Source organism: Clarias gariepinus, chromosome 14 (genome assembly GCF_024256425.1).
Source record: "Clarias gariepinus isolate MV-2021 ecotype Netherlands chromosome 14, CGAR_prim_01v2, whole genome shotgun sequence".
NCBI lineage: Eukaryota > Metazoa > Chordata > Actinopteri > Siluriformes > Clariidae > Clarias > Clarias gariepinus.
In genome coordinates this window covers 31081573-31108030 of record NC_071113.1, presented here as the reverse complement: position 1 = coordinate 31108030, position 26458 = coordinate 31081573, and the positions used below count along the sequence as shown (strand labels likewise).

The following is a 26458-nucleotide window of genomic DNA, read 5'->3' as shown; positions in this document are numbered from 1 at the left end:
CCATGTGTGCTACGTGATACTCGATGATACTTGGTACTCGTATATCAAGACTCCTCGTTTATCAAGTCAAAATTTATTAAACAAACATTCTTGCTCTTGACTTTATTGTTTGCTCTCAAAAACAATCTTCAAACACTGACAAGACCTGTCTCTTTAGGTTTTACACAGATCCCTGATCCTTGATTTATTGTCTCCTAATGCACAGAGAGCAGAAGCCCACAAATGATTTAATGAAGAGAGGATGACTCAGAGAAAACAGGTTTTTTTTTTTGTGTGTGTGTGTGTGTGTGTGTGTGTGTGTGTTTCACTTTCCGACTTAATAAATGCACTAAAAATGCACAAACCTTCACTATACTCTTTAGTATAACCCACACATTACTTCTACATAGTTTTTTTTTTTTTTTTCATTTTGCTAAATCTTAAAGCGTTCACAGGAGGTGACATTCAGGAGGACAATCCAAGCAGGCAGAAAAGAAAACACTAACAGCAGCAATAACACAGCCTTTTATAACCACTACAGCATGTTATATTTTCAGGTCTGAGTTCTGATTTAGTAATAAAAGGTTTTGAGTTGTGAACACAGACCTTCATAATCAACTATAAAAGTCCCTGCTATTCCCTGCAAACTCACCCAAGAGAGGAAACAAAAGTAAAACTGTTCTGATTACAAAAGAACACTTGATTCACATGTTTCACTTAAAAAGAAACCTAAGCTGCAGCGGCTGCTGGAGAGACGAGAGGTGAGAAACAACATATTCCTACTTTGTAAATTTTCCTAATGTTACTTCTAGTGTGGTTACTTAATATAAATAAAAATATGCAGAAAGAATATATTTATTCTAGTTAGAGAGAAATGAGTTAAGAGTTCAATTCAAAGAGTTGATTTGACTAACATTTGCCTGTCGAATGGATTATGAAAGTGTTTTTTGAGTTTTTACATGATGGATTTTTGTTCTGTTTATTCTGATTATTCGTATTATCAGTGTTGAGCTTATATAACTCTGTACCGCAGTTTCCAGCCGCATCACTCCTGGGTTATTTTTTTTTATAACATTGTATTTCTTTTTATCTGCGTTGTTTAAAGCTACACGTGAAAGCGAAAATAAGACCAATTCTATTCATTGTTCTTCAATTAGAACCAGAAATGATTTATTTATTGGAAAAGGGATGAGCTTCCTCTAGATGTCCGTACAGCCAAGTCACTGGCTATCATTAAGTAAAGACCAAAGACTGATATGTTTCTTAGGTATTTGAGCTAAATCTACTACCCACAAAAAAATCTTTTTCCCACTGTGTTTGACTGATGGCTAGAAGTTAGTAACGTAAAAACCCAGTGTAAATATATATTTACTGTAATTTTACTCTGGATAAGATCATCTGCCAAATGCCTAAATGTAAAGATTTATTTCACATGAAATCCTTTTCTGCTTTCTAGTCAATATGGGTAACAGCAGCGGTAAACAGTGGGTTCTCCTGGCGGCGGGTTCTAAAGACTGGAAGTACTACAGACACCAGGCGAGAATCAATATTATAGATAGTGTGTACGAATATAGCAATAATGTGCATTATATTTAAAATTTACTATTGATAGTAGTTTCTTACTTTCTTACTCTAAACCTTGTACTTCTGTTACAGGCCAACGTGTGTCATGCTTACCAGGTCGCACATCGTAATGGGATTCCAGACGAACAGATTGTGGTGATGATGTATGATGATATTGCTTATAATGAAGAGTAAGTAGTACACACAGTATTTTATTGTAATCTATGAACACATTAGGTAACATATTTTATAATGCTATACTTTATGCTGCTTATCCCTCTACAAGTCTAATAAAAAGTTAATCTGTTGTCTGCCTAAAGCAATGAAAGTAACGTGAACATAAATAAAATAAAGTAAGCAAAAGTATTATTGTGACAGATTCAGCCAGAGGATAAAAAACATGCATGGAACATTTATTGACAAAAATTACCCAGGCAAACATTGTTCAAAACTGAATCCTAAAACCCTGTACAGAATCAGGCAACAATAATATTCAAAAGTGCAGAACCGCAGCCTTGACCAGCCTAAATACATTCACTACAACATGTTTAATGGTTTTAGTGGCACAACAGCTTACATCATTTTGTCAAGCTCTGCCTTTTTTCTAAGCTTTTCTGACCTCTGCTGGCAAGGAAGGGAAATGTGCAGAATCCACTTTTCATATACTCTATACAATGAGTGACTTTTGCTTGTACAGAATAACAGAACACAGTTCTAAGAGTAAAAACTCCCCTTATTTCTCTGTATAACCCCCTAATTCACATTTAAAACGCTGGCCTCCCAGGACCTCCTTTAATGACCCAAACATGTGGAAATGCCTTGGAGAGAGTTCAGGACTGTACGAGAGATGTGACAATAACTAACAGCTGAGTTCCTGTAATGAGCAAGTGGTGTTGGTGAATGTGTGTGTGTGTATCTTTTGTGCAAGTCAGTGACAAGTTATCCATCAATTTTCAAAGGTCAGACGCTCCACTAGCTGAATGTTCACAGGAACAACTTCAGTTTGCGCCATTCAGATGTTTTACTGCAGCTAAGAGTCTCATCACTGTATTGTGCTTGAAGTCTTCCATAAATGTCAATCCCTGTTACTCCTTCATTTACCAGAAATTTCAGCACAAGTTTCAATTTGACTTTAACACCCCTTGTATACAGTACACACTCAGCAAAAAATGAAACGTCCACTGACTTTCAACTGTTTTTACTTTCAGTAAACTTAATGTGTAAATATTTGTATGAACACTAAAAGAGTCAACACCATAAGACATAAACTAAAAATGTTTCCCAATGTGTCCCTGAATGAAGGGAGGCTCAAAATCAAAAGTACCAGTCAGTATCTGGTGTGGCCACCAGCTGCTTGAAGTACTGCAGTGCATCTCCTCCTCATGGACTGCCTATTGCGGACAGTCTGAGCACTGATGGAGGGATTGTGTGTTCCTGGTGGGACTCGGGCAGTTGTTGTGGCCATCCTGTACCTGTCACGCAGGTGTGATATTCGGATGTACCCACCCTGTGCGGGTGTTGTTACACGTGGTCTTCCACCGCGAGGATGATCAGTCGTCCTTCCCGTCTCCCTGTAGCGCCGTCTTAGGGTTATGCACGGTGCGGACATGGCGATTTATCGCCCTAGCCACATCAGCGGTCCTCATGCCTCCCTGCAGCATGCCTAATGCACGTTCACGCAGATGAGCAGGGACCCTGGGCATCTTTCTTTGGGTGTTTTTCACAGTCGGTAGACAAGTCTTTTTAGTGTCCTGCGTTTTTAGAACTGTGACCTTAAATGCCTACTTTCTGTAAGCTGTTAAGGTCTTAATGACCATTCCACAGGTGCATGTTAATTAATTGATTATGGTTAATTGAACATGCATGGAAAACATTGTTTAAACCCTTTACAATGAAGATCTGTAAAGTTATTTGGATTTTTACAACATTATTGTTGAAATGAAGGGACTTTTTTTTTTTTTTACAGAAATCCCTTTCCTGGAAGAATAATCAATGTACCTGATGGGCCGAATGTTTACTGTGGAGTTCCAAAGGACTACACTAAAAAGGTAGTGTGTTCGGTAACATACAGTGGATAAACACTATGACCAGACTTTTTTTTTAAGTGGAATGAATCTGTTTAAATTGCTCTTTAGGAAGTATCAGCTAAAAACTTTCTTGCTGTACTGCGTGGAGATTCAGCTGCGGTCAGGAAAATAGGAACAGAAAAAGTCATACAAAGGTAGGAACTATCTCATTTGCTCTATTTAGATTTATAATGTTAGATCTATCTGTTTTAATCAAGAATTGTATATCTATTTCACATGACCTTTTAGTGCTTCTTGATTCAGGTTACACCAGACTGCTGTTGAATCCTAGATTCTAATTGGTCAGAAGGTGTTGTTTAGTTTTCAGTGTGAGGACAGTGGAGTTTATGGTTTGTGGCTCCTTAGTAACATGAAAAGCTGCATGTTTTTTTTATTTTTTATTAATAATATTAAGAGAGAGAAGAAAGCAAGGGTGGTGAGGTAGTGTGTAGCTACTATAATGTAAGTGAGAACAGAAGCTAACTTGTTTTATGGATCTTCCACAACAAAACATAAAACAAATATTATAATCTGTTTTAGTGGAGGAAATGATTCTATCTTTATCTACTTAACTGACCATGGCGGATGTGGGATCTTCCATTTTCCTCATACCACTGTAAGTCTAATAACAAGTTACCAAAACTGTTGAGTGCCGGTTTCACTACAGTACAAGGTAAACAATGTGTGAAGAAACTGGCAGTGTGTTATATTCTTTACTCCCATTAACTGTATAATTCAATTCAATTCAATTTTATTTGTATAGCGCTTTTAGCAATTGTCATTGCTGCAAAGCAGCTTTAACACTTTTCTGTTACAGCTTTATGCACATGACCTCATTGAGACAGTGAATGCGATGTCCAGCAATGGCAAATTTGCAAAGGTGCATTTTACATTTTTTTAACTTCCTGTTTTCATGTCAAATTCAAATTCAAATTTTATTTGTCACATACACAGTCATACACAGTACGATATGCAGTGAAATGCTTATACGACCGCCAGTGACCCTTAAAAAATAAAAGCTTATACATAAGAAATAAATATGAATAAAATGAAATATGATAGAAAATAAAATTAACTAGTGAAATATACTGTACGAATAAGGACATAATAACAATATAGCAAAATATAAAAATATAGAAGAAAAAATTTAAATTTGTAAACATTTTGAAATGACTGGGGGTGTGGCCAATTATGCCTAAAAAGTGACTTATTAAAGTGTCTTGTGCAATGGTCCAGAAATGAAAATATAAATAAGTAGTGCAAGTGTGCATGAATGTGTCCATAGTGGCCATGAATGCTCAGTCAATCTTTTCTCTCTTTCATTTTCTATCTCAATTTCCTATTTAATATTTACAAGTATGCATTTGGGTATAAGTAAGGGGCCAGTAAGTGGCATTTTTTGTGGTGCTAGGTTTAAATCTGTGATTTACCAATGAGCTGGTTAATGGCTTAACCACTCTGCTCTACCCGTGTCCATAATGCAATGTAGCAGAGCCAAAACTAATCAAGCATGAGTATCAGAATCAAGGTAAAACAACTGCAAGAGCAAAACACATAACAGAGGACATGCATGCAGTTCAAAACAAAGCAGGGTAGAATTATAAACAAAAAATCCAGGCAGGATCAAATCACAAATATCAAATCAGTGAAACATGGCTAAGTGAATGACTGGTACAAGAGACACATTTGGGTGAGTGCAGAAAGAAACATTACAGTATAGAGTGCAGCAATTTGTAGTCTGGTGAACTTCAGCATGTATGTTCTGAGAGAGTTCTTATCAGCCAGGTTTGTACTGTATGTGCTGCAAATGATGTACAGATGCACTTCTGTCAGATAGTTGTTTAAATAAAACAACTTTTGACCAGTGCTGTGATATTAGATTAGATGTGCCAAGTCCTGCTGGAAAATGAAAGCAGCATCTCCATAAAGCTGATCAGCAGAGGGAAGCATAAAGTGCTTTAAAACCTCCTGGTAGACGGCTGTGCTGACTTTAGACCTGATAAAACACAGTGGACCAACACCAGCAGATGACACGGCTCCCCAAACCAGCACTGATTGCAAACACTGGACCTCAAGCAGCTCTGCATTCTGTGCCTCTCCTCTCTTCCTCCAGACACAGGGACCCTGATTTCCAAATGAAATGCAAAATTTACTTTCATCTGAAAAGAGGACTTTGGCCCACTGAGCAACAGTCTAGTCCTTTTTGGCACATTGCTGCAGTAATTCATGCAAAGGGAGCCCTGACTATTGAGTGCTGTACATGTCCATACTTCTCAGGAACAAGTTTTTTAATTGGTCTTAAGTAATATTTAAATGTACTGAGATAGTGAATTTTGGGTTTTCATTAACTGTAAGTCATAATTATCAAAATAAAAAGTATTAAACACTTAAAATATATCAGTCTGTGTTTTTTTTTTAGATGATATTCTTATTTATCGAGAAGCACCTGTATTTATGGAAAGTTGACTAGGCTGTTGTCAAAAGAAAGATGAGAAACACCCGACCCAACAATACAGATAGACTGCTAACAAAGCAACCTGATTAATGCTGCAGGCTGATCACCTCCAATGAGGCATTGATGGAGTAATAGTGATTAAGCCATGATCAGCTGTTTAAAATGCACAGGGTAAAAAATATTTAATATATGATCACATAGTGGTATCTTTCATAATGCCTTTGCCCTTTGCAGGCAAGGATTTTTGTAAGTGTCCTCTATCATATAAACTGTCATATATTACAATGTGCAAACTCTTCCAGATGAATTGCAACACTTCCCCTCTCTATCTTCATTTATAAAATGTCTAAACTATGTTTGTGGCCTTCTATTTCTTGATCCCATAATATGATATTTGAACAACTTTGTCAATGTTTGTAGATGGTGATTTATTTGGAAGCGTGTCATTCTGGATCCATGCTGGAGGAGCTTCAGAACAATGGCAACGGTCAGTATGATTTCTACTGATTAAAAACAGTTTAAAACCAGAGTTTTAATATGTATAGGTGTGTTATTGTAAGTCTGAATAGTTTTAATGGTGTGTTACAGTGTACGCAGTTGCTTCGTGCGAGCCCTCTGAAAAGACCTATGCTTTGTTCTGGGACAGTAAAAGAAAAACCTTTCTTTCGGACGTCTTCACAGCTCACTGGCTATACCACACTAAAACTGTAAGTGTGTAACATGATTTTCTTATCTCTTCTCTTATTGAGAAATGTCAAAACCATGCTACTTAAGAACCCAACTGACCCAGTGTGAATTTGCTTGTAAGCAAAAACGGTTCTATTAATTTATATTTTAAATAGAATTATAAATTCAGGGCATACATTTAAAATGTAAAAAATGTGTACATTATAGCTTTATCAATTTATACCCAATGAGCAAGCCAGAGGTGATGGAGTTAAATAAGACCTTTGAACCTTGAAGGGGACCAGACTCAAAAGGGAACCGATCCTCATTTAAGGGCTACCAGACCAATTTGGTTAAATGGGCAAAACAACAATTGTATAGCAAGTAATGTAAACCTGTTTGTACAAAATGCAGTCCAAAGCCATCTCCATGGTTATTAAGTGAATTATCCCCAGATGTTACATGCATCTACAGACGGACCATATGGGGGCCATACTTAGCAGCAGTTAGTTGTCTCTCCGTTGTGAGAACTCCAGACATAATGAGAGGAATCAGGATGGATCAGGCAGGTATTTAGGATTGGGATCACGGGTATCTCAAGCTGCCATGTGTAGCTTGAGTAAGAAAGAGACAGAGTAAGAGGGAAAAACACAATTTGTTATGCCCACTAGGTACATTTAAATGGACCCCAATATTTTAATTAATGTGAATAATCACACAATAAAAAAACTGCATCATTTAAACACCTCAATCAATTAAACCTTAATAATCTGTTCAGTCTGTAAATATAAGCCCTGTAAACAGTCAATACATTAGTTCATCTCTTGATGGAATAAACATTTTCTTTCTAAGCATGTTTCCCGCACATGAATTGATGAGATTCTTGGAGAGAAATTTTAACTCTGTTAGAAAATACACTCTCCCATCAATCTGTAGTTTGGACTCATTGGGTCTTTGGTGTGGGAAAGGCACCATTTGATCCGATTTTATCCGCTTGGGACCGGCACTGCATGCCTTCCACATGGCAGGCGAGAAACCTACCACTTAGTCACCAATGCCCTAAAATATTACACCAGTGTATTTCTTTATTACTGTGCTAATTGCTTATATTAATTATTATTTTTATATAAAGCAAGTTCAACAGTCTTCATCACTACTTAAAACACTGCACATAAACATTTCTCTTCTCTTCCCCATCACCTGTCTAAATGTAAATCTGATCCAGTCTGATTCATCATCCCTACCGGACATGCCCTTGTGATTATATTTCTCAGTAATAAACCTAGTGGCCCCTTCTCCCTTTAAAGAAAGAAATTTAGAGATAAATGCCTTCTGCCTTAGTCATCAGATTGCAGCGGATTCTGCACTGAGAGTGCTGAAGAGTTTTTAATCATAGGATTGGGCCGAACAAGCCTTTGGCTTACACAGCTTTCTTAGATAAAATAATAAAAAACTGACTTTGTAGTAGGCAGAGCTAAATGTTAAACTAAGACACCGTAAAATCTGTAATTTATCTAGATTGTTGTGGATGCGGAACACAAATGCAGGCTATGCATTTTTAATTAGAGCGTATTTTATACAATTCCTTTTAATACACTGATAAACAATATTTTACTGCAAATTTATGCTCAAAATGTAACTTCTGGTTGGGTTTGGCCAGAATGACATTTTTGAGTGTGCACTCCAATTGGCATCTGCCTATTTCATCTACAGGTATCTGCTTTATCTATGCTGCGGAGAAATCTACTGCACAGCTTTAACTTTTGTGTCCATGTGCTTTGTTTGGAAAACGTTACCTAGCTCAGTGTCTTTACAAAGTACATTTGTGTGTTAATTATCTACCATATAGATTTTGGGTCTCAAAACAGACACTTCTCTGACCCAATTGGCCATATGGGCCTCCAGTCCACTGGTCTCAGACGCGGCTTATGTTAATATAATAGACTAGGTTGTGGACAGCCGGTTTGCCAGTTCCAATGATGCCTTCAAATCTTTGGCTGTCACTCTGGATGTTTCTTTACCTCATGGATGAGTCCTCGTTGTGCTCTTCGGGTCATTTTGACTGAGTGCACATTCCCAAAATGTCTCCATTGATCTAACTGTAGACAGGTAAATTTCTAGTCTTTGAGATCACTTTATAACTCTTTCCAGTTTTATGTGAATCGACTTCGTAGATCCTCTGAAAGCTCGTGTTGGTGAGGCATGGCTCACATGGGCGTATTCTTCTTGTGCGAAGCAAACTAGAGCTACTTTGTTTTTCTTTAGTCAAAGTAGCTCTAGTCCACACCTTCAAACTCATTTTCTTAACAAGACTCCAGGTTCGCTAACACCTGACTCCCATTAGCTTTTTTAGGGTAATTTACTCAAGGATTCACATACTTTTTCCACTAGCACTATGAGGTTTTTATGGTTGTCCTCAATAAAGACATGAAAGATTAGCATTTTATTCTTGTATTTTTGTGTTATTATTTTAGGCACATTATATTTGTCAATACTCTTGACTTCAATGAAGATCAGATCACATTTTATGACAAATTAATGTAGAAAACCATGAAACTACAAAAGGTCCACATACTGTGATGTGATGATTATGCTTTTACACAAAAACACATAGGGTTAAGAGAGGGGATACAATTTTTTACACGACTGTAAATCCATGAGTCCCCCAGATCTGCTCTTTTACATAAGGAAAAACTATTCACAAAAGACTTGTTCTTGAAAGGTTCTGCAACCTACCACAGTCTTTATTATATTAGGCAATACAAATAGCCAGCACCTTTTGATTGATGTTGGCTTTGTGAACTACAGAATATTAGCAGTCCAATCAGATAATATGGGGTGAGAGAATTTTCAAGACGTTCAATTAAACGTGCATCCAAATGCACACAAGTATTTTAAAAAAATTAAATAAAAAGAATATTTAAAATTCTATGTTTTTGTTCTTGCCTTTTCTATGAAGGTAAAACTCAACATGACTTCATTTGGAGAACAGTTTTCCTATCTGAAAAAGAAAGTCAGTGAGGCTGTGAGGAAAATGACAGGAATGACTGAGACACCATGTAACTATGGAGACATGGTATGTTCAAATACAAAGTATTTTTTTTTGTAAGTATTGTTGTTATCTTTTGAAGAATGCCACTTCTGGTAACCAGTTAAGGAATGAAGTGAAACACAAATAAGTAATTTCCAGATCATTTTAAAACCAAGGAAAATTAATTACTTTTTAATGAATTGCTCAATTGCTGTTTACCCCAAATATTAATTACGTTTAAAGATGACCTGTTTGTTTTTTATTTATTTTATTTTCCTCTTTCTACTAATTCAGCATATGCTTCAGTTAATGTTGAGTGAGATGCTTGGACAATCTCCTGCTTCTAGAGATGGCTACACACCCCAGCCCTTAAACTTCTCAGTGTCTGATGTGGTAGACAGTACAGAGGTTCCACTGATAATCCAAAAGAACAGGATTAAAAATGAACAGGACAGAAGAAAAAGGGAAGCCTTCAAAAGACAATATCTTGAACTTGTAAGGGTAAGTAAGCCATTTCCACTGTAGTGCATTAATTACAGTCCTTATTTCTTAATACAGTGGATATTTTTCCTAAATAACTTTTGGCCAGGTTATGATTTTGGAGGTGCAAAATACTCAATTCATATAATTAATACATACTGTATCCATATCTTGATTACTCATCAGCGTAACCAAACACAAATTATATCAGTACAAAATTAATTTATCAAACAGAACATGAATGCAATCATTGGCATTTATTATTATTTTTATACAGTTTTCTTGGGCAGCAGATTTTGTAATAAAAAGCAACAGTATTTTACATAATCCATTATATCAAATTTATCAGTGCCTTTTCCGGGGTTATTACTCCTCTGGGTCATGTCTAAATCCACCCATCATATCCTACAACTCCTCTCTGACATAAAGTATTGTGGCGTGGGCGGGGCGGCGGCTGACGACCAGCATGCTTTGCGGGAATGTCGGTGTGTTCACCATAATGGGGAAAGGTGTTTGGGTTAGTGACTTCGGCCCTGTTTGTGTGTGTAGTGTGTGACGTGTGAAATGTGCTCTAGTTCAGGCTGACGCTGAATTAGAGGTAGGCGCCTGAGTGAAGGTGCTGCTTATGCCATACCGGCTGTATGCTAAATAAAGTACTCCCAGCCATTGCATTGGGCAGCAAATAAGCTCGCTCGTCTCTCCAGCATTTCTTCAGGCGTAAAAACGCTACATTGGTGTCAGAAGTGGGATGGAGAATAACGGGTTTGAGCGCACAAAGGAGGACCTTCTGAAAATCCAAGCGGGCCGCCGAGTCGCGGAGCGACTACTCGCGAAGAAGAAGCGCTTTCCCGACGGCGCTAAAGCGAGCACACCACGGCAACCAACGCGGAGCGGCGAGGTGAAAATCCCGGCGCTGGATCTCGGGGCGGAGGCTGGCGCTGCGCATGCGCCGGAGCAAGATACAGCTCCGTGCGCCGTCAGCCGGCAAAGCGACCTGCCGCTGCGCGAGGCTGAGCGCGCTGAGCCCATATCGGCGGTACATCACGGCGGAAGAGCCGAGCGACCGCCCGCAGCTCAGTGGCGCTCGGTTCGTAAACCTAGCCGGGGACAGGGCTACCCGTCGCGGCTAGGCAACGAGCAGCGCTCCGACGTTTCGCGGCGAGGCCGAGGCACGGGACAGCGTACACCAGCAGCCGCTAAACTAGCGCCGGGAGGACGCGTGGGAAGCCGCGCTGGGCTTTACATTGACTGTGTGCTGGATGGCGTCTTACTGCGGGCGCTCGTGGACACCGGCTCCACTGTTTCGCTGCTGCGCTCTGGAGTACTGGGGCGAAGCAAGCGTGTTCGCCGACGGCCTGATCCTGCCTTCAGCATCCGCACCGTTGCTGGGGGCTACGTCAAGGTACGGGCGTGTCGCACGGTGCGAGTCCAGGTGGGTGGTCGAACTTACGCACACGAGTTCTTAGTGGGGAGTGTCGAGGAGGACTGCGTTTTGGGGTTGGACATTTTGGATAGATGGGGTGCGGTGCTGAACTTGTCCAGCGGAACTCTGCGTGGTAACTTCGGGGTAGCCAGGTTGCTCGTACCCAAACCACAGCCGGACAGGTTAGCAGCACACCGTGAAATGAAACTCCCAGTAGCCGACGTAGAACCCTCGATGCAGGACGTTTCCCCTGTGCAGCCCTCCAGACCCTCCGGTGGTGATCAGCCGTCCAAGCCAGCATGCAGCCGTCTTACTGCGTCACCCAGAGCGTCACCCGCAGTCGCTCCGCCGGTCTCGCCGGTCTCACAGCTGAACTGTGAACCGCTCATCGCCAGGCAGAAGGGCCCCACCCAGCGTTCGCGGGCACCGCTGCAAGACTTTCGGGTGGGGGCACCTATGGGGCGAATGGGCGTGGACACTCACAGCCAGGGGCGAGATTTTGCTGCTGGCGAGCAGGTGTGGGTGTGTTCCTCCGGAAGGAGAAGGAGGGGGCTCTCGGCCGGGCGTGTGTCTCACTGGGTGGGCCCCTGTACGGTAATAGCTCGGCTCTCCGATGTCATCTACCGGGTGCGGTTGGCGGGGCGGGCACGAGTTTTGCTCCACCGGGACCGTCTTGCGCCTTGCCAGCCGCACGCCGGGGAAACATTGAACTCTGTGGAGGCCGGACCGCCTCAGGACTACGTTTGCGTTCATCCCTCACCTGCCAAAGGACGCCGGCGTTCCCACCGCCAGCGCCGACCGCCTCTACGCTTCCGAAACAAAGTTCCTCATGGTGACCAGGGACGGTCACAGCTCGGGTGGGGGCAGTGTGGCGTGGGCGGGGCGGCGGCTGACGACCAGCATGCTTTGCGGGAATGTCGGTGTGTTCACCATAATGGGGAAAGGTGTTTGGGTTAAGGACTTCGGCCCTGCTTGTGTGTGTAGTGTGTGACGTGTGAAATGTGCTCTAGTTCAGGCTGACGCTGAATTAGAGGTAGGCGCCTGAGTGAAGGTGCTGCTCATGCCATACCGGCTGTATGCTAAATAAAGTACTCCCAGCCATTGCATTGGGCAGGAAATAAGCTCGCTCGTCTCTCCAGCATTTCTTCAGGCGTAAAAACGCTACAGTATGTTACAACTCTGTGCTTCTCACCTCAGGACAATTATAAACTCTATAAAGGGAGACGACCATTGATTAGAAGACAACATGCAAGTGCATAAATTTAGGAGTTGGGAATTTGTACACAAAGGAGATCAAACGCAAATACACAGAATGGTAAAATTCATTAGAATTCAAAAGAGGGGCGAGTGGTAAAGTGCTCGCCCTATCACCTGGAGATCCCCGGGTAATGCTGTAACCTCCCACAGCCGGAGGTCTAGAGAGAGCTGATTGGCCGAGCTCTCACAGAGGGCAGGGATGAGAGGTACTTAGTGCTCCCACATTAATCATGGCTCTACAGCCAATCAGGGGCGTCTGTAAGCTTGCGCACGTAAATCCCCAAGAAAAAGGATTCAAAAGAGGAACACAACAGAATTATAAAAATGTCTTTCATAGTGCAACAAAGAGATCCTATACATCTGGGCAGAATATGTACAAGTTCCTGGAGGAAGCTGATGTTCTGTTTAGGGTTGGGGGTCCAGACTTGATAATGTTAGCAGTGGAGTCTTCCACATGATGTTGAAACTTGACTAAAACCAAGCCACCACTGTTTGGCCCTTGAGCAAGCCCCCAACATCAGATGCATAATGAGATAAATGTAGAAGCAGGTGAAGCATTGATTACATCCTCCGTGCAGTGAGAAGGAGCTAAAACATTGATGCCATCTTCCCTGACGAAATAAGAAAGTGAAACATAGCTGCCATCCGTTATGTACTCAGGAGTAGGTGAGGAAATGTCATTCTGAAAGTAAAGTGGGCATCATGGAGATTAATCACAAAGGCTGGCAGTAAAGTAAAGATGCCATCCAGTAAGGCAGCCACAGTAAAATGTATATACTAAAGTTAGATAAAAGACATGTTGACATCCTTGGTAAAGCCAGAAGGCAGTAGGAAATTTGTGGAGGATCCTGGAGCTGGAGCTGCATCTTTGGCCGAGAACTGATCCGCTGTGAGTGCAGCAGGTGGTTGCATTTAATTTGGTCTAGGATGTTTTAGTTAATGGGACAAACATGGTTCTGTTCATTAACAAGTATGAATTACTTTCTGCCTGGTCGGGACCATAATGCTTGCTATTAAGTCTCAAGTTTACATGCAGAAAGGGTTCAAACACAATGGTTGATATCACAGTTTCTGCCATTATGTAATGAATTACACATTATCATGTGACACAGTATGTGAATTAATTTAGATATTTTATTTGGTAATGATGAATTTGATGAATTTATTGACTAAAAGTGCACATTTTGACCAATTTTATAGAAGAGGAAGACAATGGATTTAGCAGTAAAGAAGATTGCTGAGCGCACAAGAATTTCTCGAGCTTTGACAGAAAAACATGAGGTGACTCGCATGTACGAACTCAAAGTCGTGGCTGAGCATTTCAGGACAACTCTCTTTAACTGGGATGAAGATCCGGTATGTTTGTTTGTATGTATGGTTATCTAGCATTAAGTATAATGCAGCACTAAAGATAATTTAGGCAATAATATACAAATAGTAATTTTTACATTTTTATGTTCTTGGAATATTATTAAGGCATGTTCCATCACCTTAAACCAAGGTGCCTCTATCCCTCCCCACAGGAAAAAACTCATGCCCCTACCATATCACAGAGACCCTGGTCCGACATCGCACTTGACTTTATCATAGATCTGCCAAGGTCCAGGGAAAATACAAAAATCACAGTCATCACAAATAAATTCTTGAAGTCACTGGATCTAATTGAGCTAATTAAGAAATTTGATGGTTCCTGAGAAGTTACAAATGCAAACAAAGGCGGTTGATATTTCTGCACATGGCGATCCCCCTTCCAGTGTATGCTAGAAACCACCCGTCTTAATTCCTGTGAAATGCCAACACATCAGATTTTGCAAAGAATCAACAATGTAACATATAACCTTGACCTACATCGTCCCTGTTGCTAAGCCCCATTCTTTCACATCTCACAAGGTGGTAGCTCCTTGGGGAGGCTCTGTCAGACCACCTGTAGCGACACATAAAAGGCAGGACAGAAGCAGGCTATGATTCCCAGCATGTGTGCTCTGGATTGCCAGAGTTCCCGCTATGCATATCTGATCCAAATTACCAGAGAAGTATAAGTAGAGCTCTATAGTATACACTCTTGTGAGCTTACTCCAGATTCTATCCAGCACCCATGATATACTGGTAACTTTTCCATTATGCTTTTCGTATGTTTTATTCTGAGTGTTTCAATTAAAAAAACTCTCTTTTATATCCGGGGTGCCCAACCAGTTGATCGTGGTCGACCAGTCGATCACGAGATTAAACTGCCTTCTGGTTTGTCCTTACTCTTTCTTCACTGTTTCCATGTCTCAGACCTCAAATACATAAAATATTAATCTTTATAGATATAGTATTTATTGAGTAAAGAAACGCTGTACTTATTTTAAAAAAAGGTTCTTTATTTACCCTTACAAGGTCACTGATTACGTTCGTCTCTGTGCTGAAAATTTTAACCGACGGAATTAGTAGCTGAATTTGAAATCACATACTAACATACTACTCATACTATTTCATATAAATGTATGGCTGAAATAGCGAGAGTAGTATGCTAGTATGCTAATCTGAATTATGCCAGTGTTTTAGCTATAGGCATGTTACATTATTAGTAGGGACTCACTGTTTAAGTAGAGAAGTTGAGAGAGCTGCAACTTCAGCAAAGTAAAACCCAACTATGGCAGAAGCAAAAAAAAACCTAAAACATATAATTTTTATTCAGATTGTGAAGAGGATTATTTTTTGGTTTATTCAAATTTGAAGTCCATCTGTCTTATTTGCAATGCGAGTGTGGCTTTACCAAAGAAGGGCAATTTGGAGCGCCATTTCAAAACTGTGCACAAAAGCTACGATGCAGATTTCCCGGCTAAATCAGCTCTACGCCCCTGAAAAGTCCAGGAATTAAAGAGGCAGTTAGCAGCATACAGTAGCAGTCCATTTTCACCAGGGCAAACACCAAGGGTAAGGCTGCAACTATAGCATCTTATCGCGTCAGTCACGTTATTGCAAAACACGAACTCTTTCAAGGATGGCGAAGTTGTGAAAGAAGCATTTGTCAGGGCTGCAAACGTACTATTTGGTGACTTTAAGAATAAAAGTGATATCATAGCTGCCATTAAGGACGTGCAATTAGCACTGCTACACGGCAATGTGAGGGAATGGCAGAGGATGTCGAGGCACAGTTAAAAAAGGATATTGAACAGTGTGAATGTTTTTTTCTTCAATTTGATGAGTCAACTGATGTTGACATGGGTGCAAAAGAAGAGCTGCTCACTATTTTGCCATCAAAAGGACACACTAGAGGTGAAGATATTTTCCATGCTTTCCTCTTTCATGCTAGAGGACCACCAGTGGCTATTGGATTTAGCATTCCTTACCGATCTCACTGACCTGCTGACTGATTTTAATTTAGAGCTGCAGGGTAAAGACAAACATGTAATCAACATGATCAGTTCAGTGAACACATTTAATAGCAAGCTACAACTGCTTTCAAGTAGGCTGCAACACTGTGACCTGCGAAACTTTCCTCACATGCAGGCAGAACTTCGGAGTCAGAGCAAAGACTTTGCGCAGCTTGACAGTGCAGGTTATGAAGAGCAAGTTCAAAGCATCTTGTTAGAATTTGAGAGGCGCTTTACAGATTTTGCATCCATTGAGCCTGTTGCCAGCTATCTGTTCTTTCCATTTGGTCCAAGTATTGATGTGGATAGTATTGCCTCAAAAATTATATTAATGTTTTACTTAGATAACTCTGCTGTTGAGAATGAGATTCTCACACTGCAAAATGACATTGAGATCAAATCCAGGGCAACACCTGGCATGACTGGACAGTTCTGGAACTTACTGCCAGAACAAGAGTATCACAACCTCAGAATATGTGCTTTCAACTTGACTGCACTTTTTGGATAAACCTATCTGTGTGAGCGGCCTTCTCTCACATGAAAATCATCAAGTCAAAGTACAGATCTACAATGACCTTGTGGCCTGCTTAAGGCTTGCAACCAGCTCCCACTGACCTGACTACGAGAAACTAGCTTTCGTCTCCCAGTGCCAGAGTTCCCACTAAGGTAGAGAAATACCTTTATTGTCACTACAATTGGACTATGTTTTATTATATATGGATTAGGGCTACTTTCTGTTTGTTTTGTGCACATTAAATATGGAAATATGCTATTAGTAGCAACTGGCTTTCTGTTTGGACTGGTAGATCTCGGCACGCTGACAAAATAAAAAGTAGATCTTTGTTCACAAAAAAGTTTGGGCACCCCTGTGTTATATGCACTTGTGTTCTTCCATGGGCTGAATCTTACAGTTAAATCATGCCAACTCTTTTTCTCTCTCTGTGCAGTTTGTCGTCACTCATTCACACCTGCAAGTTTTAGTGAATCTGTGTGAGTCTGGGATGAACATTGAGAGGTAGGTGAAGAGTTTCTTGTCATGTACATCTACATTTATAATTTTTGAATTGTAATATTTTCTCTCTTTCTTTCTTTCTTTCTTTCTTTATTGTTTATCAGAATCAAAGCAGCCATTACCTGGGCAAACCATGATGAGGAGATTACGTTCTGAGGAAAATGTACACATTCCTGTTCACAATCATTGTACTTTTCTAAATCTAATTAACTTGCTTATGCTTTTGAAACAACAACAATAAAAAAAAAAACATTTGAACTCAATCAAATCAGCTTAATTTTTTCCTGACAAAAAAAAAATTACAAGGACCATAATAAAGACTTGAAAAGCAGTTTGTGTTGTATATTTGTAATTAAAAAATGGAAATCAGTTTATTTTTTCAAGGATTAATGAGCCACGCTCCGTTAGAGCTGCACATAGTAGCGGATAAAATCAAGTGAAACATTGTAGTTAAATGAATTCATAATTACAGTATTAAAATTACAGTACAAATGTAGAATTTAAATTAAATTAAATCTTATTAGGATTGAATTTAAGCAAACTTAAACATTAACACAGTGAGCCTTTAGATTTTATTATGTGTTATTAGAAAAGCTACGCATGTATGTTTTTTGTCATCTTATATTTTGTGTTCTTTAAATTTGTAGTAGATTTATTACCTGAAATAAACGAAAATAAATTACCACAAAAATTCTAACATTGTCAGGCCGTGCTACTGTGTCAGCAGATGTCGATGTGTAAATGCAGTAGGCTGTTATGATCATCATAATGTTCTTTAATAAATAATAACATTTTAACAAATTACATTTTTACATCCCAGCACCCCTGTTGCGCTCTACCACCGCCGGCAAAAACCTTAAAAAAAAATACAAGTGAAACATTAAAAGAATTTATCATCACAGTACTAAAATTACAGTACAAATTTAAAACTTAAATATAGGTGTTTCTTATTTCCATCGAATTTAAGCAAAGTAAATGTTAACACAGTGAGACTTTATCATGTGTAACACTCGCGTAGCCAGAAAACTCTGGGTGTGTGTATCAGGAAAAGTGGGTGAGTCACTGGTGTTGTCAGATTAATGTGCAAAAACTATATAATAAACCTATATAAGCTACATAGCCTTTATAAGACTTTACTTTTATTTAAGTGCACGCACAATGACGACAAAACGTTATGATGATGTAAAATAATGAAAGCAAACAGGGATACAGCGCTATTCTGTATTGGTTTCTGTGAACTTGAGCGCATCAGAAAATGAACCGAAACTCCGTGTATACTCGCCTCACAGACGTGAAAAATATATACTTACAGAAAGCAAAATGTCTGCTTTTATATAAACTAATGGGGAAAAAAATCAGCTTATGTAATTCGTATAAATGTGGATTAGTACAGCGCATCCACTCACAGCCGAAATGAAAAGACATCAACTTATCAATGAAATAATAAAATCGCCAGTCAGTTTCCTTGCTGTTTTCCCCGACGCATTCATAATCATTAGTCTAGTTCTGCCGGTGCGGTGTTTCTTATCCCCACCCCGTTAAAACAGTGTATTCAGAGGCTCGCCCACGAGAGGTTGTGCGCGCGCGGTTTACTACACGGCCAAAACACATTTGTATATTATGACTGAGATAAGGCGGCTCACATCGGCGTGCGTTTCGCACAGCGCCGCAAAGACAGCGCTTATTTAACACGTATAAATGTGTTTGTTATATTTCTGGGAAAGAGAAATCTCTTATAAATCTCTCATATCGGTGCGCGTGGTCACGCGAACATTTTACATTCACTAAAAGGTTTATTCACAACCACATTTCAGCCATTCACACACATGCATTGTGCTATGTTGTTTGTACACTTTCACTTTTCTCCTTCTAATCTCCCCTTTGATCAAAATGCTCCCGATATGAGCCGACACGAGCAGATTTGTTTCAGTCATAATATTCACCTACTGTATCATAAAGAGAGGTGACATATACTTGCTGATTAAACACTGCATTTCTTTTTAAGTGAAAGCGCACGCGATTTGAGTAACTTTAATTATTGATAATTAAATAATTATTAAGTGGTGGACATAAACAGCAAAAGAACCAATATTATTCTTTTGATTATTATCATGTGCTTTTGCTGTTTGAGTTCAGCTTCATGTAGATTCATGCCACGAGTCATTTTATCATGCAAACATTATTACGTTGTGCTCGGACCACTAAGCGTCTGTGGATTCCAAAATTGACATTTTTACCGTTTTTTAATCACTGGAATGGAAGAGATAGAAAGTTTCCTTATCATAACACGTCTTATATTGTTTTATATAGTTTCTCCAAATGTGTAAAGGTGAGAACAGCTGATTCACACCTAGGAAGGGTGATTTATTTGCATTTTAATGTGTCTGACATTGCAAAGCGCACACTGCAAGAACAACAACCTAAAGTTAATAGAAATAAGAGGTCCTGATTATACTGCATAAATATTATTTAGCAAAACAAAATTCTTTAAATGTAATTTTTTTAAATAATAATAAACCGATACAAACAGAAGCTATATAACAGTTCATTCCTTGTACAAATAAAATTGTTAGCTATTGAACTTAATTTGCTAGTCAAATATAATTTTTTTTGCACAGCGCCGCAAAGAAAGCACTTATTTAACACGTATAAATTTGTGTTTGTTGTATTTCTGGGAAAGAGAAATCTCTTATAAATCTCTCACATCGACAAGCGCGTTCATCTGACATTAGATCAAAAGTCGGCAAAGTGAAAGAGCGCACACGCGCGCCGCGCTGTTTGGGGGAGGGACGTGCTAATGACTATTTGGTCTGCTGTGTGTGTGTGTGTGTGTGTGTGTGTGTGTGTGTGTGTGAAAGAAAGAGTGTTGTCGAGAGGTCTGACATACTCATGAAAAGTCATTTTCAATAATTCAGTGAAACATACTGTAGGCTCTGCTGAAAAACATTGGGCACATCAGTCACTTTACCCTAAGTAAAAATCTAAGTGGCTCTAGATAAGAGCGTCTGCCAAATGCCTGAATGTAATTGTAAAAGGGGGTAAAATTAATAAACCAAGATGCGTGTTTCTTAGCCCCACCGTCGTGAACACAGCGTATTCAGAGAAAAGCGCCCCCGCGAGAGGTTGTGCTTGGTGACGTAAATTCCTGTTTTTGTATCGTTGCCGCAAAAGTTTCACATTTGTATTAGCGTTTAATTATATTGCTTTTTCGTTTATACAATAATAATATTAATAGCAACTAGTTTTTACATCTTCATACTATTTGGCTTCGCCTTTTTTGCCCTTTTTTCCGCTTTTTGGAGAACGCGTGAGTTTCTTCTTCTAAGAACAACAAACGGAATTCAGCTCCAAACAACTAAACTCCAACTCAGGTACAATATAATGAATAATATTCACCTCGTTCAGTGTGTAGAGTGCAGGATGTTTAGACATTCTTCCTCTGTCGTTAGTGGTAATTTTATTTGTGATAGGTGTGTGTTAGTGAGCACTCTGACTGAGAAGATATCAGCATTAGAGGAGCGCATCCAGACTTTAGAGAGGGTTAGAGAGTGTGACAGCAGCGTTATTCCTGTAGCGGACAGTCTGGGTGCCGCAGGGGGAGATAACCAGCCCCCGACTCAGGCATTAGAGCCCTCACAGCTGCGGGGGGGTGACGACTCGGCGGCATACTCGTTCAGCCAAAGCTAACGCTAAGGCTAGCCCACCGGAGCACACCTCTTCTGCGCTTCACGTGTCCAACAAGTTTGCTCTCCTCAGTGATGCACCCGCTGAGAAACCTGAAAGAGCTCTGGTTATAGGAGACTCTATAATGAGACACGTGAAATTAGCTAGACCTTTAGGGGCACCAGCGGCAGTGGTTAGGTGTATCCCGGGAGCCAGAGCACTGGACATAGCAGGTAATCTTAGGGCTCTAGGACAGCACAGGTTCTCTAAGATAGTGGTACATGCTGGAGCTAATGATATACGCCTTCGTCAGTCAGAGGTTAGCAAGAATAACTTCTCAGAGGTGTTTAAATTAGCGAAGGCAATGTCCGATGGAGTAGTATGCTCTGGTCCCATCCCAATGAGACGTGGCGACATAGCTTACAGCAGGTTATGGTCGTTGAACTGCTGGATGTCCAGGTGGTGCTCTAAAAACAACGTGGGCTTTATAGATAATTGGAAGACCTTTGAGGGTAAAACTGGCCTGTTAGGGCGGGACGTCCATCCCACTCTGGAAGGTGCTGCTCTCATTTCCTTTAGTATAGCTCATAGTCTCAGAAGAGGCCTAGTTAATTGGTGACAGTTCAGAGCCCAGGCCAGGGAGCAGACAGACAGGCTAAACCAACCGTCTGCTAGCTGCATAGAGTCGTCACTCAGGGTTCACTGTATTAAAACTGTGTCTGTTCCCCGAGTTAAGCAAAAGTGTAGAAAGACTCAGAAAGTCTGTTTTAGTAATTTAATTAACATAGATACCACAAACTCGGATCACACTGAATGCGCAGCCGGCACCTCTGATTTAAAGCTAGGACTGTTAAATATTAGATCTCTCGCATCTAAAGCAGTTATAGTTAATGAAATTATCACGGATCAAGAATTTGATATTCTCTGTTTAACAGAAACCTGGATTAAACAGGACGAGTATGTAGCTCTAAATGAAGCTAGTCCTCCTGGATACAGCTACAGTACATACACCAGCCTCGGTTAACTGGTAGAGGAGGAGGCGTCGTAGTTATTCACAATGATAATTTGACTATTATACAAAAACCCGGACACAAATTTAATTCATTTGAAGCGCTCTTTAGTAACATAACAAGTTTAGCTACAAATATTAAGTCAGCTCAGTCGATTCCTGTAAGGGCCATATTTCATTCTTGTAATTTGTTGTTGTGTTTATTTCATTTCAATTTATTAGTTAAGCATTAAGCATTAGGTCTGTTATTTAAGCATTAAGCACTAAGTCCATTAAGTGTATTAGTTTAAGCATTTAGTATTATACTCGTAAGTTGTATTTTGACATCATTTCATAAGTTGTTCTGTGACATCTTCCCACATTTATGTAGCTGTATGTCTATCACGCATGTTAGTTGTTCAGTTGCTGTTAAGACACGGAAGGATACAGAAAGTTTTGGAGTACACAAGCTTTTGACCGTGAACCACGTGAGACTGTAAGTTAAAAGATACAGTAAAATAAGTTGTTGTAACTGTAATTTACTGAAGCTACAAAACACAGCAAACGACTTCTCGTGACTACAGTGGATTTATGCAAGAAACTGTAACAACCGTTGTACTTTGATGTTGAAAATAAAACAAGAGACAAAGAAATCAACGTCTGGAGTCATCAGTGACACTGTGTAACAAAAAGACACGCCTCAGAACTTGTGAATAACATACACGAACAATTCCACTAATTGTCATTTACAGACCTCCAGGGCCGTACTCTGAATTTCTTAGTGAATTTGCAGATTTCCTCTCAAACCTAGTCGTTTCTGTAGACAAGGCGTTAATTGCTGGAGATTTTAATATTCATTTGGAGAATCCAGAAGACCCTGTGCGTAAAGCATTTATGTCCATACCGGACTCAGTAGGAGTAAATCGGTGTGTAGTAGGACCCACTCATAAAGCAGGTCACACTTTATATTTAATAATATTCTTCGGTTTAAGTATAAGAAATTTATTTACAAGTCCATTGTCTGAAGTTATATCAGATCACTATCTTGTCTCAATTCAAATGTGTCATAGTAATAAAGTACACACAGCGCCGCGCTACCATACTAAACGTACATTCACATCAACTACCACACAGAGTTTTATCAGTAATCTCCCAGAGTTATCAACTTTGATTAGATTCAAAACCCCAGGTTCAAACCCCACAACCACCAAGTTGCCACTGTTGGGCCCTTGAGCAAGGCCCTTAACCCTCAACTGCTCAGATGTGTCATGAGATAAAAATGTAAGTCGCTCTGGATAAGAGCGTCTGCCAAATGCCCAAATGTAAATGTAAATTAGATCACCGTCTGACCCCACAAAACTCGATCAGGCGACTGAGTATTTAGAGTTGACGTTCCGTTATACCGTAAAAGATAGCTCCAGTTAAAAGTAAAATTATTAAGATAAGAAACTCGCTCCCTGGTATGACGATCATAAGTTTTTCAAATAGCATGGAAGGGGAGCATCCTGAACTATAGAAAAGCTCAGGGAACTATAGAAAAGTAGGGTTGAGTTAAAAGTGATGAGAGGTTGGTCGTGTCAGAGTGGTTAAAGGGACCGCAACTGTACTGTACCCCTGAAGAAGCGACGATAGAAGTTTGCAAACCCGAGGAACCGTTGAAGTTGTTTTAGGGTCTTGGGTAGGGGCCAATGATGCACAACTTCTAGCTTCTGTGGGTTCATGGCCACACCCTGGGGTGAGATGACAAAACCCAGGAACATGGTGGAGTCCTCGTGAAAAATCAAACTTCTCCAAATTACAGTACAATTGGTGGGCGATCAATCTCTTAAGCACCGCTCTGACATGTTTAATGTGTTCTGTAAGGGTGCGTGAGTAGATGAGTATATCGTCGAGGTAGATGAATACCCACCGGGCGAGGATGTCTCTTAGAACATAATTAATGAAGTGTTGGAAAGCTGCTGGTGCATTACAAAGTCCAAAAGGTTGACTAGGCTTTTGTAGTGTCCTGTGGGGGTGATGAAGGCCGTCCTCCACTTATCACCCTCTCTGACACGCACCAAGTTGTAGGCGCTCCGGAGGTCCAACTTAGTAAAAATGGTGGCACCAGAGAAGGCGTCCAGGGCTGAGTTGGTAAGAGGCAAAGGGTGTCGGTTCTTAATAGTTATGTTGTTGAGCCCCCGATAATCGACACATGGATGTAGGTCGCCGCCGTTCTTTTTCACAAAGAAGGATCCTGCGGCGGCAGGCGATGAGGAGGGCCGTAAGGTGCCATGACAGAGAGCAGAAGACACATACTCCTCCATTGCCTGCATCTCGGAGGTGGACAGAGAGTAGAGACGGCCACGTGGAGGGACAAAACCCGGCTGAAGATCTATTGCCAGGTCGTAAGGGCGATGAGGAGGCAGGTGAGTAGCGCGTCTCTTATAGAAGGCTTCAGCCAGGTCCCGATAGGCGGCGGGAATGGCGTTGGTGTCAATATCGGGGGCCTTGGACTAACCAGTCTTCCACATACCTAACCAGTCTTCTGATACGCTATAATCCACCACGTTTCTTAAGATCACAAAACACCGGATTTCTGGTAATTCCCAGAATTTTTAAATCTACAAAAGGGGGCAGGGCATTTTTATATTTGGCTCCAAAGCTTTGGAATAGCCTTCCAGACAGTGTTCGGGGAGCAGACACGGTTTCCCAATTCAAAAGTAGACTCAAGACGCATCTCTTTAATCTGGCATACGTGTAACTCATCCCATAACCTCATACTCCAGTACACCTATCCTGAATGGCAACTACGCTAATTCTCTCCATCTTTTCTGTATTTTTCTACCCATCCCGAGGCATCTGGAGATTGTGCCAGCTTTAGTAGACAAAGGCCAACCCTGCGAGGTTTCTAAGGCATCCAGAGAAGGACCAGCTCTAGCTGGATTTTGCTTTATGATGGCTGGAGCTACCATCCTGCTCCTGTGCTCCCAGTGATCCAGACCCCATCTGCCCTCTGCACCTACTGACTCCCTGTGCTGAACTGGACCTCATGTTAATCTACACAACTTCTGTTATATTGAACTTTCACCTGCACAACACACATAATGTTATTTCTATCTGTTATCACCCAGATGAGGATGGGTTCCCTGTTGAGTTTGGTTTTTCTCAAGGTTTCTTCCTATTACCATCTCAGGGAGTTTTTCCTTGGCACTGTCGCCTTCACCCTTAGCTTGCTCATCAGAGACATTTCATTCATCATTCATTCATCTCATTATTATCTAGACACATTTTTTTCACATATACACACTTCCAAATATTTTCTTTTCTAAAAAAAAAAAAAAAAAAAAAAATTCTTTAATTTTTTGTGAAGCTGCTTTGATGACCATTGTTAAAAGTGCTATATAAATAAAATTTTATTGAATTAAATTGGACTACCTAGAGCACATCCCAGCCGGAGCCCGCAGGCAGAATTCGGAACAGGTTGGCCCCCATTGTAAGATCCGGTTTTGGCTCCAGGAGATTAGAGGGTCATGTCGTAGGAGCCAAGGGTGTCCGAGTATGATGGGTGGTGATGAGACAGAGGTGAGGTGGAACTAGATTGGTTCGTGGTGCTGGTCGATGATGAGGGTGATGGATTGAGTCTGGGTGATGATGGGGCTGAAGGAAAGAGGCTGACCATCGACTGATGTGATTCGAACAGGCTGGGATAACGCTTCAAACTCCAATCCCAGTTTTTTGGCATAAGAAGAGTCAATAAAGTTACCTGCGGCACCGAAATCGATGAACACAGTGCTTCTGACCCGTTTGTGGCTAAACTGGAGGTGTACATGGACCGTGAGACGAGAGACGCTAGGTGTCGTGGCAGAGAGGTGGAGGTGGCCTGGTGAGCTGCTCCCATCGCTCACCGGGCATGAGTGTTTCCCTGGCGACGCAGGCACATATTAACCACTGCAGGAGGTGGAGAATCGACATGGCGGCAGGGTTCTCGGGGCTGGCTTCGGGCAAGAGAGGAGCCGCTGGTCGATCTGGATGGCGAGTTGAATCAATCCCTCCAGCATGGCGGGAAGCTCTAGCCCGGCTAGTTCGTCTTTGATCCTGGAAGCCAGTCCTTCGTAGTAGGACGTCCGGAGCGCGACGTCTCCCCAGGTGGTCTGGACGGTGAGAGTAAGGAATTCTGCAGTGTACCAGCTCACGGACGATCCTCCCTGCCGCAGGTGGTAGAGCTTGGTTTTGGTTTCCACCTCGCCGGCAGGGTGTTCAAAGGTGAGTTTGAGTTGCCGGGCAAATATGTTATACAAATGGGCGGTATTAGAATCATTTCCAGTTGGTGCCATCCCATTTGTCTGATAGAGAGAGGAAAACATCAGAAGGGGGGGAGGTTGCGGGGCCGCGGCCACGACGGGAGGCCGGCTAGCCGCACTAGCAATAGCCGCGCGGAGATCTGCGTTCTCCCACCGGAGACGTCTTGGACGCTCCGGCGCAGATTAGCAATCTCTCCGGACTGATCTACCACATCGCAGAGGCGCACATGATCTGC

General features: G+C 41.0%; 1 protein-coding gene across 2 annotated transcripts; it reads left to right on the top strand.

The window, feature by feature from the left end:
- The first annotated feature begins 723 nt into the window (after window positions 1-723).
- Window positions 724-17580, top strand: LOC128541065 (legumain-like). Of its 2 annotated transcripts, XM_053511166.1 has the most exons (14): window positions 724-740; window positions 1436-1515; window positions 1636-1733; window positions 3509-3590; window positions 3678-3763; window positions 4149-4224; window positions 4426-4488; window positions 6484-6550; window positions 6652-6770; window positions 9689-9805; window positions 10055-10261; window positions 14121-14276; window positions 17227-17294; window positions 17396-17580. In XM_053511166.1, the coding sequence occupies exons 2-14, from the start codon at window positions 1441-1443 to the stop codon at window positions 17445-17447; spliced, it is 1266 nt and encodes a 421-aa protein (XP_053367141.1). In that variant the 5' UTR covers window positions 724-740; window positions 1436-1440; the 3' UTR covers window positions 17448-17580. The 2 variants fall into 2 exon arrangements, with proteins under 2 accessions (XP_053367141.1, XP_053367142.1); XM_053511167.1 differs by lacking the exon at window positions 14121-14276.
- The last annotated feature ends 8878 nt before the right edge of the window (window positions 17581-26458 follow it).

What these genes read in the sequence shown, in the direction of transcription:
- LOC128541065 (XM_053511166.1), top strand. Translation starts at nt 1,441, where the DNA reads ATGGGTAACAGCAGCGGTAAACAGTGGGTTCTCCTGGCGGCGGGTTCT. An exon ending in GCTTCAGAACAATGGCAACG is followed by an intron (nt 6,551 to 6,651) that starts GTCAGTATGATT and finishes GGTGTGTTACAG; the next exon opens with TGTACGCAGTTGCTTCGTGC. An exon ending in AATATCTTGAACTTGTAAGG is followed by an intron (nt 10,262 to 14,120) that starts GTAAGTAAGCCA and finishes CCAATTTTATAG; the next exon opens with AAGAGGAAGACAATGGATTT.